The sequence below is a fragment of the Patagioenas fasciata genome, chromosome 1 (assembly GCF_037038585.1).
Source record: "Patagioenas fasciata isolate bPatFas1 chromosome 1, bPatFas1.hap1, whole genome shotgun sequence".
NCBI lineage: Eukaryota > Metazoa > Chordata > Aves > Columbiformes > Columbidae > Patagioenas > Patagioenas fasciata.
Window position 1 is genome coordinate 177,083,591 of NC_092520.1, and position 18,707 is coordinate 177,102,297.

The 18,707-nt window shown below is 46.5% G+C and overlaps 1 protein-coding gene across 3 annotated transcripts in view; it reads left to right on the forward strand.

Moving 5' to 3' along the window:
- Nucleotides 1-13,309: 13,309 nt before the first annotated feature.
- The window catches only part of CACNG2 (calcium voltage-gated channel auxiliary subunit gamma 2), a 51,670-nt gene continuing 46,272 nt past the window's right edge, over nt 13,310-18,707 (forward strand). The window contains exons 1-2 of one of the 3 annotated variants that reach the window (XM_065845740.2): nt 13,323-14,130; nt 14,674-14,819. In XM_065845740.2, coding sequence (XP_065701812.1) covers nt 14,678-14,819 — 142 coding nt within the window. In that variant the 5' untranslated portion in view covers nt 13,323-14,130; nt 14,674-14,677. Of the gene's footprint in view, nt 14,820-18,707 lie in introns of all 3 variants that reach the window. The other 2 variants (XM_071802215.1, XM_065845731.2) reach the window with 2 other exon arrangements.

Below are 18,707 nucleotides of genomic sequence, written 5' to 3' on the forward strand. Positions count from 1 at the left end.
TATAATTCTATTAGATTAAGTGGGGAAAGAAGTAGTGTGGAAAGCACAAAACAGGCTAAGTCATAAACTAGCAATTAAACTGGGAGCTGGGCTGGGCTACGGCAGAAGATATACAATCTATCCCAATTAAGAGCTGTACCTCAGGAGAAACAGGAGGCTGACGCAGGTGCTGACAGCAGGGAAAACACTGCATTTCTGTTCTGTAGGCAGCAACTGCTTTCTGCTGGTGCTTACACAGATCTGTGGGGGTCCATACCCTGCTCAAGACTCTGCTCTGCTTTTAATAATTAGTATCTCTATGATGTTCAGCTGCCAACTGCTTGCAGTTGTTGTCTCACCGGCTTGTATATTTTCCCACTGTACTCAGCACTGGTGAGGCAGCATCTCGAACCCTGTGTTCAGTTTTGGGCCTCTCACTACAAGAAAGACACTGAGGTGCTGGAGAGAGTTCAGAGGAGGGCAACAAAGCTGGTGAGGGGCCTAGAGCACAAGTCTGACGAGGAGCAGTTGAGGGAACTGGGGCTGTTTAGCCTGGAGAAAAGGAGGCTGAGGGGAGACCTTATCACCGTCTACAACTACCTGAAAGGAGGTTGTAGCATGGAGGGTGTTAGTCTCTTCCCCCATGGTAGTCCGTGGAAGCTGGGGCTAAGGGACATCCAGGACCTTCTGCAGCGGAGGTGGAGGCTGAGCAGGAGCTCTTCCAAGGGCCATGTTAGACCCTGCAACATCTCTCTTAGCCTAAGGGCACATCATCTCTCTGCTTCTCGCATCCTATTTCCTCCTCCTGCTGTCATCTTGCCTTGAGACTAATGTCTTCTGTGCCAGTTGCCCTTGGCTCTGTTGACCTGGAACAACAATGCTTCAGGGAGGGAGAAAGAAAAAAGCTACTCGCTCTCTAGTCTCTTCAGGGCTCTTCAGGTATTGTGACTCCCTGTCGAAGCCACCTGAGAGATGGGGATGTTGCTCAGTCTAGAGTGTAATTTCCTGGCAGGAGACCCTCAGCTGAGACCTGCAGCCTCGTCTTGGCTCTTCAAAGCTTACTGCAATGTAACTTTCACAGACACTGGCTGTTCTCATTCTGATTTGGAGCTCTGTGTGGTGGTGGTGTTTTCGTTTGGGGTTTTTTTGTTTGTTTTGCTGTTGTTGTTGTTTTGCTCCTTGAGGGGTCTTTCTCTTGTTCTTCTGTCACAGCTTCACATGTTTCCTCCCCTAGAGCTGTTTGTCAAGAGAAGCCTGGAACTACTCTCTTTCCTGATCTCTGAGATCAAATCCAAATCTGGCAATGTTTAAAAAGGAAATGTGACAGACCCTACATGTCAAGCTGGGGTCAAGGATGGGGTCAGTTTGATGAGTTTCCCTCTAGCCAGATGTGCATCTATTGGAGAAATGTGGAGCCTTTAATCTCTCTGCATGAGTACTGGAAAAATACAGAATATGAGGGTTTCAAGTTATGGACTGTGAGCAGAATGATTCTATGAAATGATCTGCTGCGGTATCCCAAACAGGGGAAATGCAGGAGGGGAGTGGAATAGGAATATGTTGGAAAGAGTAGGTTCTATATCCCTTCATGAAGACCCCAAAGGATTTGTTGAGGCAGAGTGGGAGGGTGGAAATTAGGAGTGGGAAGACGTAAGGCTTTTCCTGGGTTGTAGAATGGTGTATGGAAGTAAATTGGGAGGAAAAGTAATTTTTGCATGAGCCATTGAGGGGAAAATTAGGATAGTGGATAAAGCTGGATGACACTGCAGGTGGGAAGGCAGGTGGTAGTAAATAATAGAGATTTTCAGAGCCAAGATCAGTTTGGAGAATTCAGAGCCATGATGAGTAAGGTCAGTGGTAACCATCAGTTTAGGCTCAAGATGTAGGGCCTGCATTAGAACCAGGCAGTAAGAGTTAGTCTGCATGACAGGGTTGATGCTGGGATTCAATAGGACAAAAGCGAGAGTTCAGAATGGTAAGCCTCAGAGTCATGTGGGGAGATAAGAACAGCAAGCTGTGATGCCATGAGGAGCAGTGGTTGGAGAGAGCATATCCAGGTGAGACCAGAAAAAACAGAGTAGGTAAGCTAAGGACACTATCAGACTATCAGAGTGGAAGAGTGTGAAGAGATGTTGGAAATTCAGATTGAGTACAGTTCTTCCAAGAGGATTTCTAAGTAGAGGGAAATAGATGCCTACAAGTGTTACCCACACATCTTTGTATTGTTTGAAACACAAATTAGTTCCAGTGTTATCCAGTGTTATCTCTGTTTTCTTTTGCCACAAAAAGAGCTGATCTATTTACTTTAAACTTTTTTTTTTTTTTCCTGGGCAGGGGTGAGGGGGCAGGTAACAACACATAAACTTACGCCTAATTGTGCTGCAGCATCCTGAATACATCATGTTCATCCATTCAGGGAATGGAAAGAGAACCTGCACCTCACTCAACTAAGCAGAAGTGCCCACTACAATTTTTGCATTGACATCTCACAACAAAAGCTTTGTGATAAGTTCATACAGCAGAAGACCTTCCCAGAATATCAATATTTAACCACAAAAAATAGAAAAATGCAATGTATGCGATGCCAATGTAAAGCAGATAGAAATCACCCTGTTCATGAATAAAATTACCTACAATAAAAAAACGTCTTCAGCTCTGCATGGGAGGAATCTCTTTTCTGTGTTGGTTTCCCTTCTCTGCTTTTGCTAATTTATTTTGGATCCTGTGAAGCATCACTTTTTCTTAATCTAACAATTTTGTGTGGCCATTGTGTGCTATTTCTAGGACTTTGCTTTTGTAATGTTGTGTGGCTTCAGTTTGCGGGCTGTGAAACCAGAAGTTTTGAAATTCAGGTTGCAGTTGAAGCATCAGGAATAAAATCAGCTTGTAAGGACAGCAGAACAGAGTATCTAGGAAAGATGTCTTACAGGGTTAAGATAATGCTTTTCAGTGTTATTGTCAGCAGCAAGAGATCAGGCTGCAATGAATGTGGAAATGTTAGATGAGGAAGGAACGCCGCTGGGTTTGGAAACAGATAACAAGTGTGGGTTTCTTGTAACTGAGGTAAACGCAGAGATGCTGCAAGTCTCTGGGTGCAGATGTCTGGGGAGGTAGTAGAGGAGGTAAAGGAACGTTCTTGGACAATATGGTGAAACTGGGTAGAGCAAGAAGATATTTCTGGTGGGAGCAAAAGCAGAATAGTGCAGAATCTGTCCTCTCTGCTTTCTGGACCTATTGAGACCTGGGGATATTTTCCTTAAATAGACTTAATCATTGTTCTTTATGGCCTTCCCAGCTAAGACTGCCAGTAAGGTGGCTTTCCCTCTTCACCAAGACAGACCTGATCACTGGATGACATTTTGGTCCGCAACCATTTTGATATTTGATTCCTCTACACTGTCCATGTCTCTTGCCTTTTTCCTTCTAACTGTCCCTGCACATGAAGGTCTTATAACTATGCGTCCCTGAAATTCTGTCACACCTCGGATGCTAATAGCCCTTTCCATTATTTTAAGACTGTTCAGATCCTTCCATGTACTTTTCTTTCTGGTGTTATAAGCTGCAGTTAGGAAAAAAAAAAAACACCTCACTGGTCTTTCTATCCACTACCACCCTCTCCTACCCCTCTCTTCTCCATCTGGTACTGGGGTAGAGCCTTGTACCTTGTTCAGTGGACCAGTTCTGCTGCGAAACTGGACTGGCACAGGAGCGGGAGACCTGTGCCCATGCTGGATGTGTGTCTCTGCGCGGGTGAGGGGCAGACAAGGCAGGCACCCTTTCCTCCTTTTTATCAGACTGTGCTCATTTATTCTACCATCTGTTTTCCCAGTGCCAGAGATGATGCTGGGGATATGTGACTTGGGGCACTCAGGCAGAAACTGGCCTGCACAAGGCCAGCCATGTGTTTGCCTCCTAGCGATGCAGCGGTCAGCAGCAAATTCTTTGCTGCCGCCTCCTCTCAGTATGGGAGAGAGCAAGCATGAGCCGGGTTGTGTAGGAGACACAAAGAGATGAAATATGGGAAGGAGGGGAAGAAGGAGAGAGAGATGGGCTGGGGTACATGTGTGAGAACTGTGGGAAGGAAGGACAGACAGACAGACAGATGGGCAGAGTGACCGAGAAGGAAAGAGAAATGGCTTGTAGAGAGGGAAGGACAACAACTGGGCAGGGGGAGACAAAGAAATGGACTGACTGGGGGGCAGCGGGAGAAAGGCTGTGAAGGAAGGAGAGTCAGGCGTATTTGACAGGTGTGTGGGGTGGGAATAGATGGATTGTCTGTGGGAGAGAGATGTGTGTCAGCTAGGTACTACAGTAATAGGCAAGTGGATAACTACAGAGATGGAGATAAAGTGTGTGTGTGGTGGTGTCTGTGTGCATGCTTATAGAGGCCTGTGTAAGGGGGAGCTGAGTGAATGACAGTGAGGAAGAAGCGCCATGAAGAAAGAGGAGAGGGATAAAGCAGAGGAACAAAAGAGAGGGGGGAAAGAGAGGCATGGGAAGGCAAGGCAGCTCTCAGAGTGCAAACAAGAACTGGAACCAGGTAGAGGGGAGGAAGATGATTCATTTGAGAAGAAGGGAGGCTAACAGCACTTGTGTTTGGGGCTGAGGTTTTCTTACTGGGACCTGAGAGAGGATGCAGGGCAGAGATCAGAGCACAGTTCTGCATTACTAAACAGAAGCATTTTTATGTATGCAGAGCTCACTGCCAGTGCACAGAGAGACCCAGTGGAGCTGGGAGTGTAAATGCCACTGTGCTGTGCAGATTGTTTCCTGTGTGCTGAACTGCAATATGTACCTGAGCATCTGCAACTTGTGGACTGCCTGTTTCCAGTGTACCTGCTTGACTGGTAGGAGCTGTTTAACATGGCAGCTCAGGCATTTATTTATCCTTTTCTTCCCCCTCCTCTTGCCCTTTTCCTCTGAGTGGAAAAGGAGATGTGAAAAAGCAGTGTTCAATTTCACAGGCACCTTCTTAATTCTCCCACCTCATACTACAGACACCACCTTGCTTTACTGCCTGACTTAACTTCCTCTCCCCTCCCTTTGACCAATTATTTTCCTTCTGTCCTTTCCTCTTTTTTTTGTCTCCTTTATCTCTTGCTTCAACTTTCTATCATTTTTAATTTTTCCTCTTCCCTGAACCTCCATCCCCCCTTTTCTGTTGTGTCCTAGACTCCTAGTTTAAATGTCTTCCCTTGTTGCAGATTATTCCTTCTGGTTGCCCTGTTTCTTCTCTTCTGCTCCTTTTTATCTCTTCCTGATTCTTCTATATCCTTCTGTCTGTGCCTGTCTGCCTGCTTTTTCTCATTCACTGTCTGTCTTTCTTGAACTGGGTTGTGAATTTTGTTGGCATCAGAGTGGGACAAACTGTAAAACCAAGGTTCCCGGAGGGCCAGGTTGTGATCATTTTATTTTTACAATGTCCTTGGATGTGTAAAGGTGTTTGTTTGAGGGGGAGGAGCAGTGCATGTGCTCCATGTGGGAGAAGAGAGAGGAGCGCAGGCCAGAACAAATGAAGCTTATAACTAATATAGGTCAGTTGCAGAGTCCCAGTGGTCTGTGAATCAGAGAAGTGGTTTGTGGCTTCAGACTGGCTACTAGAAAGATGACAACTGAACAGTTTTATCGAAAAGATGCAAACAACCTAGAAAAGTGTCCTGTGAAATGATGCAGTAGTGATAAGCATGGGAGGAGGAACAGCTCTGTGCAGGGGACTGCTCACCTCCCAGCCACCCCCTTAACTCAGGGAATAACCAGCCTGAAATTCCCGTGACCTGCCTCTGAGCTGTCTCCTCCTGTGCATGGTCCTGTCTCCCTGATATGGATCAGGGAGCATGGCTGAGCTACGCTTCCTCATGCCCCCTGCCATACTTGCTCACTGTGTCAAAGCAAACAAAAACAGAACAAACAAATTAGAGACCGCAAAGGAGAACCATACCCCACACTCTTGGAAGATGGGCCAGAGCTTTTCGCCAACCTCTGCTGGGGTCTATGCTGCCAAGGAGACCCACACAGCCAGAGGAGAGGCATCATCAAGGCCCTGAGCCTGGTCTGGTGGAGCTGGATGAGCCAAGTGTGCTGCTGGGAATTGCTTTGCTCTGTGGTAGACTCCTCACTTCCCATGATTTGCCACTGTATGAGAAAATGCTGCTTTCAGACAGTTCCCAGAAATTTTCACAAGTGGTCAGTCGCTGCAGTAAAGGACGGAAAGTGGCAAACCCCGATGAGCCCAGCATTCGGTGTTGGGATTTCTGATTTAATTTCTAGTAATAACTTTGGTTTTATATGAGGTCAAAGTTAATCTGCTAGGATGACATCAAAGCACGCATCCAGATTTTCAGAGGTATTTGGAGCCTTTACCTCTCTGCAAAATCAATGTGAGATACTGACTGCTCAGCACAACTGAAAATCAGGACAGTTCTTCAATGTCTGAACATGGAGTTAGAAGCCTGAATAGACATGTGTGTTTTATTTCTTTTTAAAATAGGCCTCTGTTCCCAAGGCAGAGAATATCACCACTCTATGATTTCTACCTGTGCTATACTCTTCTGTGCACCACCATAATGCTCCAGTCTAGCATCTGACTGGCTTAATCTGATGTGTTTAACCTACTTCCTCTATAGGAATTCACACTGGGGATCCTAAACAATTACGATGGTAATGTAAACCCAAATCCTAGGAATTCATACAATGGCTCTCTGGACACAATGTGCCAGCTGGCTTTCTCTGAAACAGTCTCTAAAGTACACATAGATCTCATGGGATACTTCCCTATGTGGGACTACAGCAAGAAACCCTTTTCACATTAAAATCAGTAGCCTGTTACTGACATCAGTGAGACCTGGAGATTTTGAATTTTCTAAGATTGCCTACTCACTGGGCTCCTGAATAAGGTATTGGAATACATGCTTCTCTTGCTTTGTTCCTCTGAAAAGTTACAGGGACTAAATAACCTATCCCAGAAACGAACCATTTCTCTTGTTTTGTTTAGTATAGAATCATAGAATCATTTCAGCTGGAAGAGACCCTCAAGATCATTGAGTCCAGCCATAACCTACCTCTAGCACTATGTTCCTTCAAAAGTCTCTTTTAACCCTGATCTATTATAGAGCATCAGAAAAATTAAAAGTTCAATATTACTCCCATGATACCCTAAACTATCTGACAGAAGATGAGCCCGTGATGTACTAAAGAAGACAAAAGAGTATATAGCTGGCTTGTAGAAGGGTTACCTGCATCAGTACCAGCAGACCCAGGAGAGCAAGTCTGTCCCTGTACAGAGTGCCTCAGTGATACCTCTGTGACTGCTGAGGACCAAATGGCAAAATCTCATGTTTGGGCTGGATTGTGACTTTAAATGAGAATACTGAATAGATGAGGCTGCACAAGATCCTGTTCTCTGTCCCTATCTGTGTCCTTTACACTGGCAAAAAATCTGATATTACAGAATATTGATCAGTGTCAACATGAAGCACTCTCACTGTAGGCCTCACCTTTCCCTCAGCATTTAACATTGTACTGATGCTTCCAGGAAGACTGTCTAAACCTTCAGTTCAGAAAAAAACAACAACAACAACAAGGCCTTTCTCTTTCTTGCCTTATTCTTTGCAATTCTCTGATTTCTGCTGTGTTTACATCAAAACAGTATTTTTTCTTCTTTAAGAACCAAACCACAGCTGCTGCACATTTCCTTACTGGGATTTCATGAACCTGTTTGTCAAGAAATGATGACTCTTTTAGTTTGTGGATTCTGAAGTTGACCAGGAGAGACCATCCCATACCATGAGAGGCAGATCAGAAGTGGGAGTCTGTTCTAGGATGGACAAAGGCTTTATTTAGATCAAGATGGTTATTTGTGTCCGTATTTCATGCCAAATGGACAGCGAGACCCACTGTTTCTCTGATCCATTCTGGAGACCCTTTCCCTCTGCTTTGACCTTAGAGGAGATTCTGACCACAAAACTTGTGATATAACCTTTTCAACCAACTTTTTATTTCCTGGAATACACTTCCAGGGTTGGATGTACATGCATGTTGGTGGGAACTACCTGTGCCTGGTTTTGGATATGAATGGGAAGAAAGATTTCCAGAAAGGATCTGGGCTACAGCAAAGGAGAGGGAATGTCTGTATGCTTGTGAATAAGTGGGGCTTACAATGGTGTATGGTTTATGAAAGAGTAAGTATGTGTAGAGACGTAATTGTTTATACACAGGATGGTCCAGCATGAAGGTAGCCTGGGATTATAGATCAAGTGTAGAAAAATGTGTGCTCTGGAGTGGAAAAGTATGAGGGACAGCACATGAGTGGGTGGGATAGTGCCTCTAGTTTAACATAGTTATGCAGATACATGGAGGTAGACATGCTGGTGGGATGGGGAATGTTCTCATGACGGATTTTCTCTGCCAGTCTTATTCAGTAAATTTGTATCTATATGTGTGCATATATCCTCACTGAGGATACTTTACCAAATACTAGAATTGCAGCTACAGTGACTTGTTAGCAGCCTGCCCTCTGTTAGAGCTAATGGGTTGCAGGTATTGATTTTTGTTTTCTATTCCTATTGATTAGGAGGCTGCTGTACATACAAATCTCAGCATGGCATGGAAAGAGAAAGAGAGGCAAAACAGTTCACATCCCAGCAATTCATGATGGTGGAAAATTCATCCTGGGAATCACAGTCTTTTCCCACTATCTCTTTCAAATAAAGAAGGAAATCTTTGCCTTTTTGAAGAAATCAACCCATATGACTTATGAGCTGACACTTCTTTTTCTAACCATCTTCAGGTATTAAACATTGCAAAGGTTACCATTCAACCGAAGAAAAGGTTGTGTGAGACAAGGGAGTCTTGCATGGAAAGCACAGGAGTTCTGCTTTCAAGACTCAATCTGGAGCACATTTATTTGGTATCCATGAGTACCCAGCTGATTTATAACAGCACCCAGATCCCACTAGTATCAGTGCAAATATTTTCCTTTTGGTGGGCTTTTCAGTTATGTTCTGAATTTTTCAGTGCCTCAGTGACTCTGCAAACTAGTGAGTGTTACTTTGGAAGAGTGTTAAGAGGTTAAATGAACTGTTTGCACAACAGTTAGCTTGGAAGAGGATACAGGTCAGAAACTGAGGGATTATTGCAGTCTCATACTTGGTCCCTGCCAGAGTTCCACTTCTGTTTAACACAGGAGTTTTTATTGCACTCTCCAGGCAGCATCAGAACCACTTTTGCGTGGAAACCCACTCATTTTAATTGTATCCTGTATGTCCCTTCTTTTTTGTTCCTTTCTGCTCACAGTGTTACACTGGAGATGAATCTCCTGTAGTATTTTAATATTTGATTTTTAAACTGCCTTTTCTATAGGTCCTGAAGTTACAAGAACCTGAAGATAAGGAGAGAGGAGCACTGAGGCTTTTTCCATGTGTATTTATCTCTCTATATGTATTTCATCTCCATCTCTATCTCTACCATTTCCGATTGTGATTCTCTGGCAAAACCACAAATTTTTCCTCACTTTGCTAGTTTGTTAAATTGGTCTAAGAAAACCACCAACATGCAGATGTGAGGTGAATAATAATTCTTAAATGCTTTAGGACCCTCAGCTTTGGAGAGTAGTGATGATTGCTCTGATCACCCCCTTTGCTTTACAGATATGTGACTTTTTTCAACTTTCTCCAGTGACATCTCTTAAATAATAATTCTTTTTGCATCATATCTCACTTCTATCTTCTCTGCCCCATTGTCTTCCAGTTCTATAAACATCACCCTAACTCCAATTTATTTTTCCTAACATCTCCTCTGCTGGTGCATCTGTCTATTAACACCTCTGCTCTCTCTGCAAATACAGCTGCATCAACTCCATCTCTTTTACATCTCATTAGAGCAGCTCCTTCTGAGGTGGTCTCTCCAGGATGAAGATTCCTAGACACCAGTTTTCATAAACTATCACTGTCTGATTTTTTTCCTATGGGCTGAAAAGCTTCACTGCAGCACTCCATGCACAAACACTCTATTCAGTGCCATTACCATCCCATGGAGTTGCTTCTGACTTTATGCCCTTCATCTCCCTTCCTGCATCTTTCTCATACCCCTTTTTTTCCTACAGCTCTGCCCCTTCTCGCCATAAATAGCAGCACTCTTGGTTTGCCATTGGAAGCAGACTTCCTGCAGCTCCCTGTCTCATCAGCTTCTCATTTCAAGTAATTTAAAATGTAATTTAAAATCTCTCTATTTCCTCCAGACTATTAATTTCTCTCTCCTTACTCTTCTATAGATGTCATTCTGTTTTGCGTTATTCAGTAAGATGTGACTGTTGTAAAAACCTGTCACGGTGTTTTTATTGCATATTCTTGTTTCGTATCATCATTTTTAATGATTCTTTGTAGGAAAGATGAAATCTCAACACAACATCTACCCACAGCACAAGCAGTCACACAGGACATTCTGGCATTTGCATTGCCTTTGTTCTATTCTTCTCCTCTGCATTTAGACCTGTAGAGAGATTATTGTGAATGGTCTAGGACTATATAAGTAGGGTAACAGGAAGATGATTATTTCTGGAAATTGGGAAGTGTGAGGCACTAAGCTGTGTTTAGTCCTGATCCTGAAATGTTCTAAGCCCTCATAGATCTCACTCCTCTTAGCCAGAGAGTAAAGAACTCACTAGCCTGCAAACCTGGCCTTCTCATGCTGGCAGCTGAGGGACAATATGTTACTGTAGTCACCTGAAACCAAACTCGTCAAAGCTGTAGAAATATGTAATAAAGGCAACAGTTCTGGGTTGGTTTGAGGGTCTCTGTTTTGACCCAGCTGCTGTTTCATCCTCTGTATCTGACTGGATTTGCTAAGTGGAAAGATAAGTAATCCTTGATATTGCAGCACTATTTTTCTTGTTACAGATGAAACCTGTAATTTCTCAATGTTGGGTTCCCCTGCAAGCCCAAATCCAGAACCTCTGCAGTGATCGCTTTCTTAACCTACTAATCTCGCTAGACTCAGATACCACCAGAATAAAGTTTCTCAACTCAGAGACAACCTGTCCAGCCCAACATAGCCAGAACCAAAGCAGCACTGCCATTTGTAGCAGTAAAATAAACACTTAGCCATCTGGGCTACACAGGTGAGCCCTAAGTGTAAAAACATAGCATCACCCCTTCTCTCCCTCTCCTCTTTGAATGACCCTGCTGTGTCAGCATGGGTGAGATTTCAAAGGGCCTGAGACCTTTTTGCCTCCACTCAGGCCAGTTGGCTTGTGTGACATTACTAGAAGAGCTGTGCTACACTTTTTTGAGCACACAGAGTAACTGAGGAGCCCACTTGCCTAGGAGCTATGAATTCCACAGGTTTCCAAAGTGACTTTCCTGTCCACACATGTGATGTTGTTGCCTGATGGATCTGAGTGCCAGAAGAGAGAGATGAAGTTTTTTGTCTTCAGAGTCTTTCAGGTTCCTGACCCAGCTTTTCTATCCTGCTTTGAAGAATGAGAAGACTTGAATACTGGGGTGGGGTTGGAAGGGCATGACCACCAATGCAAAAAGGAAATGGTTCAGAGTCCCAAGAATTACTTATTCCTCACTTATCCCTTCTCTCTTCAAAGCTCCTTCATTCTTTCAGTGGAAATGTCTCAGAAGGGAAGGAGAGGTCCTCAAGTGATCTTCACTAGTTTTCCCAGTTAGGAGCCTTGCTGAGCCTCTTCCTCACCACAGGACATCTCTGTAGAGCCATAATCTCCCACCAGCTTAGGAATGTTCTCTGCACCTCTCTGCCTCTCAGATTCCTTTAAACCAAGAACAACAGTTGAGAGATCCTGTCCACAGCTGCCATTTTCTGCGCTTTTGCAGTAGGCTGTACTCAGAGTGATAAAGGTGTGTTGGGGCCACCTCCCTTGTCCATCCTCATCTCTTTGGCAGCACAGTGAGTGCAGAAAGAGAAGGCCAGCTCCTGTGGAAGAGGGCACTCTCCCAGGTGAGGCTAGAGACTGTGGTTGTTCCCCAACAATGTGTCAGTGGTCTCAGCTTGCACTGTCTCCTACCACCACTTCCTCTATCCCTTTTCCTGCCTCCCCCAGGGCCTCTCCTGCCTGCTGATGGGGATCTGCATATGTCTGATGCCAGTCACCGTAAGTGCTTGCTGGTAAACACCCCTGTCTTGGCCTTAGTGGCAAGGGCAGCCTTGTCTGTGCCCTCCAAACTGGGGAAAGGATCAGTGGTCTGCAGGGCAGCCAATGCCCCCTCTTCTGCTTGCTATAGAGCCCTTCATGTCCAACAGTCCTGGTGGAGATTGTCCTGAAAGGGCAGTTCCAGTCTGCACCCAGGGAAGGAGAAAGGAGGAGAAATAAATGGAATAATGAAATTGCAATGTGGCTGAAGCCCTTCAACTGGTTCATTTTCCCATCACCCTCTTTCCTCAGCCCTGCTCTCCCACACAGAACGGCAGTGAACCTAAAGCAGCTCTTCTGGTCTCTTTTTGACTGAACAATGAATCCGATCAGAGAGAAACAAAATCGGTAGCATCAAGAATTAGATTCTTTCTTTTCTTTATGATCGTTGCATTAATGAGCAGCTACATGTATAGAACCAGGAGGTGACTAATGTAATTAACCTGGTGTAATGATACTGCTGAGGAAGAGAGAGAGGATTATGACAAACTTAGATGTCAGTATTGCACAATTTTGTATGTGTTCCCGGTACGATCAGGTTGTGTCTGACACAGGAAACTTAAGCAGTGATAGATTTTAGTCTGCATCCATTCAGCTCGTGCATCTATCTGTGCAAAAAGAGGATATGAAAGGTGGATTGCTTTGCAGGGGTTGGGGAAAGGGGGAGGAGGGAAAGGATTCAGTTTGGTGTTTCCTTTTCTTAACAAAATAATGGCAAGAATAATAAATTGTCCTTTCTTGTGAAGAATCTTCCCAAAATGTCTGCTTCTTGGAGTAGGTACTGGGATTTTACAGAAAGCTATAAAGACGAAGTCAGAACACAGGGATTCACACAACACTGGTCAGGGGGAGACAGAGGGACGGAAAATGAACAACACCAAAACATATGCAACTTGCAGCAAACCCGAGAAGAGTGAAGAGCAAACACTTACAAATCATAACAACAGCAAGAATAATAGTAAAAAATGCTTATTTTTAAATTACCCTTCCACGTTACATTTCACCCGTCTGCCGGGGAGAGAAACGGCTGACTGAAGTTTAGCGCGGGTCTAACCGCGGTGTGCGGGTTGCGCTTGCAGCTCTGGGCACGTACGGCGGGGGTGCGAAGGAGGCTGAGCTGTGGGGCGGAGGTTGGGGGGCAGAAACCGAGAAAGCGGGAGAGCCCCAGCTACTCCTTCCTCCGGGCTCCGCGGAAGCCGGCGGCGAGCAGCCCTTCCCGGGGTTGGCAGCGGCGGGCTAAGGCGCAAGGGAGGGGGAGAGGCTGCCCCCCCTCCGCCCCTCCCCGCCTGCCTGCCCGCGCAGAGCGGAGGAGGGCGGCTGCCGCCCGCGGATGCTGGGGCGCGGGCGGCGCGGGCAGGGCGCGCAGCGCGGGCAGGGGAGCTGTCCTTCAGCACCGCGGGCCCGGCGACGCGCCTCCCGCACCGCCGCCCGCCGAGCCGTCCTGCAGCAGCGGGAGCCCGGCAACGCCGCTCCCGCCCCGCCGCCCGGGGAGCTGTCCTTCAGCACCACCGGCCGCCGCCGCCGCCGCGGGGGAGCCGTCCAGCGCCGCGCCGCCGCCGCCGCCTTGATGCAGTAGCGGGGCCCGGGAGTCGCCGGGGGCCGCCGCGGGGCAGGGGGTGCCGCAACCGGGCTCCGCTCCGCGCCCCCCGCCCAGGAGGGGCGCCGCGCCTGTCCCCCTCCTCCGCCCCTTCCCCTCAGAAGCCCCCCTCTCTCCTCGCCCACCTCCGCCGGGAGCGAGCACCGCGGCTGTGCGGAAAAGCCATGGGAGGCAAGACCTCGGCACCTGTTCAGCTGAAATCAAGGGCTTACAGTATACTGGGCAGTCTGGCTTGGTGGTAGGAGCGAGCAAAAGGAAGGAGAAGCAAGCGAGAAAAAGTGAGAGAGGATTGGAGCGACTGCCGCTGCCGGGAAAAAAAAAAAAATAAAAACCCAAGGAAGATAACTGGGAAGGAAAAGGATTTTCATGGCGCAGGCTGCAGAGCTAAGCAAGAAGACTGAAGGTTGCATCTCTGCTCTTACAGTCTCTAACTGTCTAGGTCCAGATAATGAGAGATTGTGTTGAGGATGCTGCTGCTGCTCCCCTGTTCACTGTGGAAGCCATCTCCAAATTAGCCATTACATATGGAAACTGGAGACCAGAATTTTAGAAAAAGGGATTAAGGCGTCTCGTTTTGGGGGGGTTTTCTCTTTATTTGTTTGGTTTTTATTGGTTCTTTTCTCTCTCTCTTTTTTTTCTTTTTCCTTTTTCCTTTTTTTATATTTCAACCAGAACGTTTCCGATTTAAAAGGCAAGCCTCTTCCCGTGTGGTCTTTCTAATTTACACTTTTTTCCGTGGGCTTTCTTACCTCCCTTTTTTGATATCTATCTCTCTATATACACCCATTATATTATTAGTTGGAATTATTATTCTTTTATTTTATTAAACACACACACCCCAAGAATCACAAGGCGGTTGGGTATTTGTATAATGAAGAATTATGGGGCTCTTTGACAGAGGTGTTCAGATGCTTTTAACCACCGTTGGTGCTTTCGCTGCCTTCAGCCTGATGACCATAGCTGTGGGGACCGACTACTGGCTTTACTCCAGAGGGGTTTGCAAGACTAAAACTGTCAGTGAGAACGAAACCAGCAAAAAGAACGAGGAAGTCATGACCCATTCTGGATTATGGAGAACGTGCTGCCTGGAAGGTATTTAATTCTGGATCTCCACACACCCCCCTTTACTATCCCACCACCCCATGTTTCTCCCCCCTCCAAATAAATCCCTTCGCATTCCACCATTTTCTCACTTCATTCCTTTCACGAGGGATCGAGAACAGTGGGCTCAGTTACTCAGGGCACAGAGGCAAGAAGACAGGCAAAACATTCTCTGCTCTGTTCCCATCTTCCTTTCTCTTATTCCCCTACCCCCTTCCCCACCTTCCTCAAAAAATCATTTCCCCCCTCCAACTGGAATAACGTGTGAGTTACAAAAACACCAAGAGACCCTTTCAAAAAGCAACTGTGCAGTCTGCCTGTCTTCAGCTTGTTTGCATTGCCTGGGAAAGCAATGCCAAAATGCTGTATTATTGCTGTGCTCCGGCTGTAACTGCAGAGTGAAACAATTGCTCTCTTAGCAAATGGCTTATTTGTAAAGACAAGACGGGGAGTGAGGGGTGATGTGGGGAGGGGGTGACTGCAAAGCACTTTGGATGCAATTGTTAGTTCACTTTAGGAAGGAAAAAGAAAGGAACGGGAGCAACCCTATTATGTCCAAAATGCCTCGTACAGTAGATCTAACAATTTCAGTCATCTTGAGCAGAGTTCAGAGTATTTCGTAATGTCTGTAAGAAACCACATCTCACTGGGCTAGGTGCAGAGGGGTCTAGTTGGTGGCTGATTGGTTTGGTTTGGAGCTGGGATTTTTCCCATTTGTTTGTTGTTGGGGGGTGGGTTTTTGTTAAGGGCTTTTTTTTCTTTTTTTTTAAGGTTTATGGTAAAGACTAAAAATAAACAAGTCTCTGAATGGAAAAATCAGCCTAAGTCTGATGTGGTAAAACTGAACAGCAACTCAGTGACATGTCTGATGACAGAAGAGACACCACCGCAACCAACTTCTGGAATCAGACGTTCCTAAGGGAGGGGGAAAGAAAAGAGGGGCCTGTGATTCGCTTTTAAATATGTGTTGCTCAGTACGGCGATTGGTGTACGTGTGGGCTGGGGAGGTGGTCTTCAGCCTGTGCTGGAGGGATAGGGACAACCGATGGAAATACGTGGTTTGTGTTACACACGTAGCGAGAGGAAAGAGTGAGAGCACAAGAGCGCACATTACAGCCCATTGTAAAAACCCTGTTTATGAATCAGCTCCCAGCTGGAGGGTGGGCTGCTGGGGGTTTATGGACATCCAGGGATAATGTCTGTGTCTGTCAGTGTCCACCAGAGCTGGGTGTGCCTGGAGCTCCCTGATGGGAGAGAACAGGGAGTGGGTACCGCAGAACTGATTTTCTAAGACCGGCACTGGGAGATGGAAGGCAGGGGGGAGGGGGGAATACACTATGTATGCCCTGATGTCTCTCACCAAAGCAAGCTAAAGCTGCTGTTTGGAAATGGTTGTGCCTGTGAAGAAGCATGAATTTCCCCCCCGTTCTTGGTGCAAACGGTTGAGTGATGGCTGGACATGTTTTGAATAGCTAAGTGACTTCATTGAGCGATGGTCTATTTGACGCATACTGCATTTAGTGCCCTTTGTCAACCCAAACTGCTGCCTTTTAACATATCCTGCAGAGGAGCTCTATGCTGAATACTATATGCTGTCTCCACGCCAGAAAATCAATAGCAGTAAATTAATGGGGGATATTTTAAACACACTCGCTCACACACACGCACACATTTCCCCCAAACAGATAAATATATGGACATATATATTAATAAAAAATGAAAAGCCCTTAACACAGCTATTCATTACAACCAGGGAAGGAGACATCTCCTTAATTAAAAATTAATGAGAGAGGGAAGGGGAAAAAAAAAAAAATGAAGCCTAAATGCAAAGCCATGCGGGGAAGGGAGACTGCAGGGAAGAACTCCCTTCCTGAGCCGTGTCCCCAAGCTGGAGGGCAGGGGGAGGCTGGAGTGGAGACAGGAGGTATGAGGACCCCAGTCAGGAGAAGCAGTGAATTCAGATCATGTCTATCTGCCCACAGAGCTGTACCCAGAGGAACGCGGTCTAAAGAGGATGAGGAACAGGCGGGCGAGGTTGGTCATATCAGAGGAGCTTAGGGGTCCTTCTCCTTTGCATCTGACAGGACCCCACAGGCACTGTGCAGAAGTGGCTTGCATGGCAAAGGAAAGTGCCAGGATGCTTCCCATTAAAGGCTCCATAGCGTCCCCAGCCCCGTGACATCACGCTGCCAGCCCAGTCCCCCTGCCCTCCCTGTTGATGCTCTCCAGTGGGCTCAACCCACATCAGCTGCATGAGGGTGTGAAATGCAGCCTAAGCATGAGCTGCATGGCCCTGGCAGGGTGCTCTCCCTCACCCCCGCCATGCCAGGGTTGGGCTGGCCCATTCCTCCAGCCCCTGAACATCAGGCAGAAGTGGCAAGCAGGGTAGGAGGGTGCAATGCAGCACACAGGACATGAGCCCAGCTCTGAGTTCCCAGCCTGAGGGCACAGGTTGCACCAAAACTTGGATGAAGGCTCGAGAGCAAGAGTATCTCAGCAGGAGGCAAAACCAGCCCTATGGCCACATGTTGAGCAGGGCCTGGGTACAGGTTTGCCTCATGGGCTGGCATGGCACAGGTCTGGCACTGTCACTGCTGGGATGTCTCCTCTTGTCTTCCTACAGCCCCACCACCTGCATGGGCTGGTGGCTGGCGTTTTCTTGCTCCCAGGACAGCATAGCCAAATATCCTCACCAGCCCTGGATGGCAGGCCTCTTACTGTCACATCTGATCTGCTTGCAGGAGGGTTATCTTCTTTCTCATCAGAAGGAATCAGAAAGTTGTCCCTGGTTGATTCGCTTTTCCTGGTGAAAGCTGCCTGCTGGCGAGCAGGAGGGAGAAGGATGCAGCAAAGTCTCCTTTCCCCCACAATGCAGAGGGTGAGCAGATTTGTGTCAGGAAGGGCTTGGTACCAGGAGGCTGTAAAAAGGGCAAAACCCTTGGAGTCTGCTCACACCCTATCCACAGCATGGCAAAGGCACCTGGCAAAAAATGTGGGACCAGAGATGCTTCTGCTGCCTGGGGTGGATGTCAGAGCAGGTCCATAGAGTGAGGGGAGGTAGTGAAGAGAAGAACAGGAGGATTTTTAACATGCAAATAATCAAAGAAGGAGCCCAATCTGCCTCCTGCTACTGGTAGGAAGCCTCTGACGAGGTTGTCTTCCTTTTGGGGGACATGAGGGAATGCTAGCATTAGTCAACACTGTAGGCTATGAGAGATGGTGGACTCCTTGTATTTACAGTATTGTGCTAAATTGTCTTTCCTCTTCATGGCCAAGATATCCAGTAGCAAAAATGGATGTGTGATGTCGCAGGCTGTACACACAGATACGCTGCGGTCAGAACTGCAAGTTCCTCTAGGACAATTTGGTCCCCAGGCTTTCAATTTTCTGGTTCCCCTCTCTCCAGTCATTCTGTTCTCCACAGTGGACTTTCAGTCAGCATTTTCAGATCCTTGTATTGCTCCAAAGAGGAGTGTCATTTGGGGTGTTCCTCCTCTAGTGAGATGTCTTTCCCTCCTTTTGTGTCCTAGAGTGAGCCCTTGTTCCACTGTGGGGCTAAAGGAGAAAGGTGGTGTCATTTTACCTTACTGCAGATCACACTTCTGATTTTTTTCCTCATCTTCCTCGAAATAATCCTTTCTCAGTCTTTGGAGTTGCTCAAATGTGTCTCCAGGCCATTTTAAAATCTTTACCCTTCAAGAAAAATTGCCTTTCTCAGCCCTTTAAAGGTGTAGGCACAAAACACACACATACACCAAGGAACTGAGATCTGCAAGCTCATGCCACACATGGATACTGCACCTCTTACAACTTCAAAATGGCTGCAGATCTTCCAGCCTAATTCCTTCTTGGCACTGAATGCTCTAAAACCACTTTTTA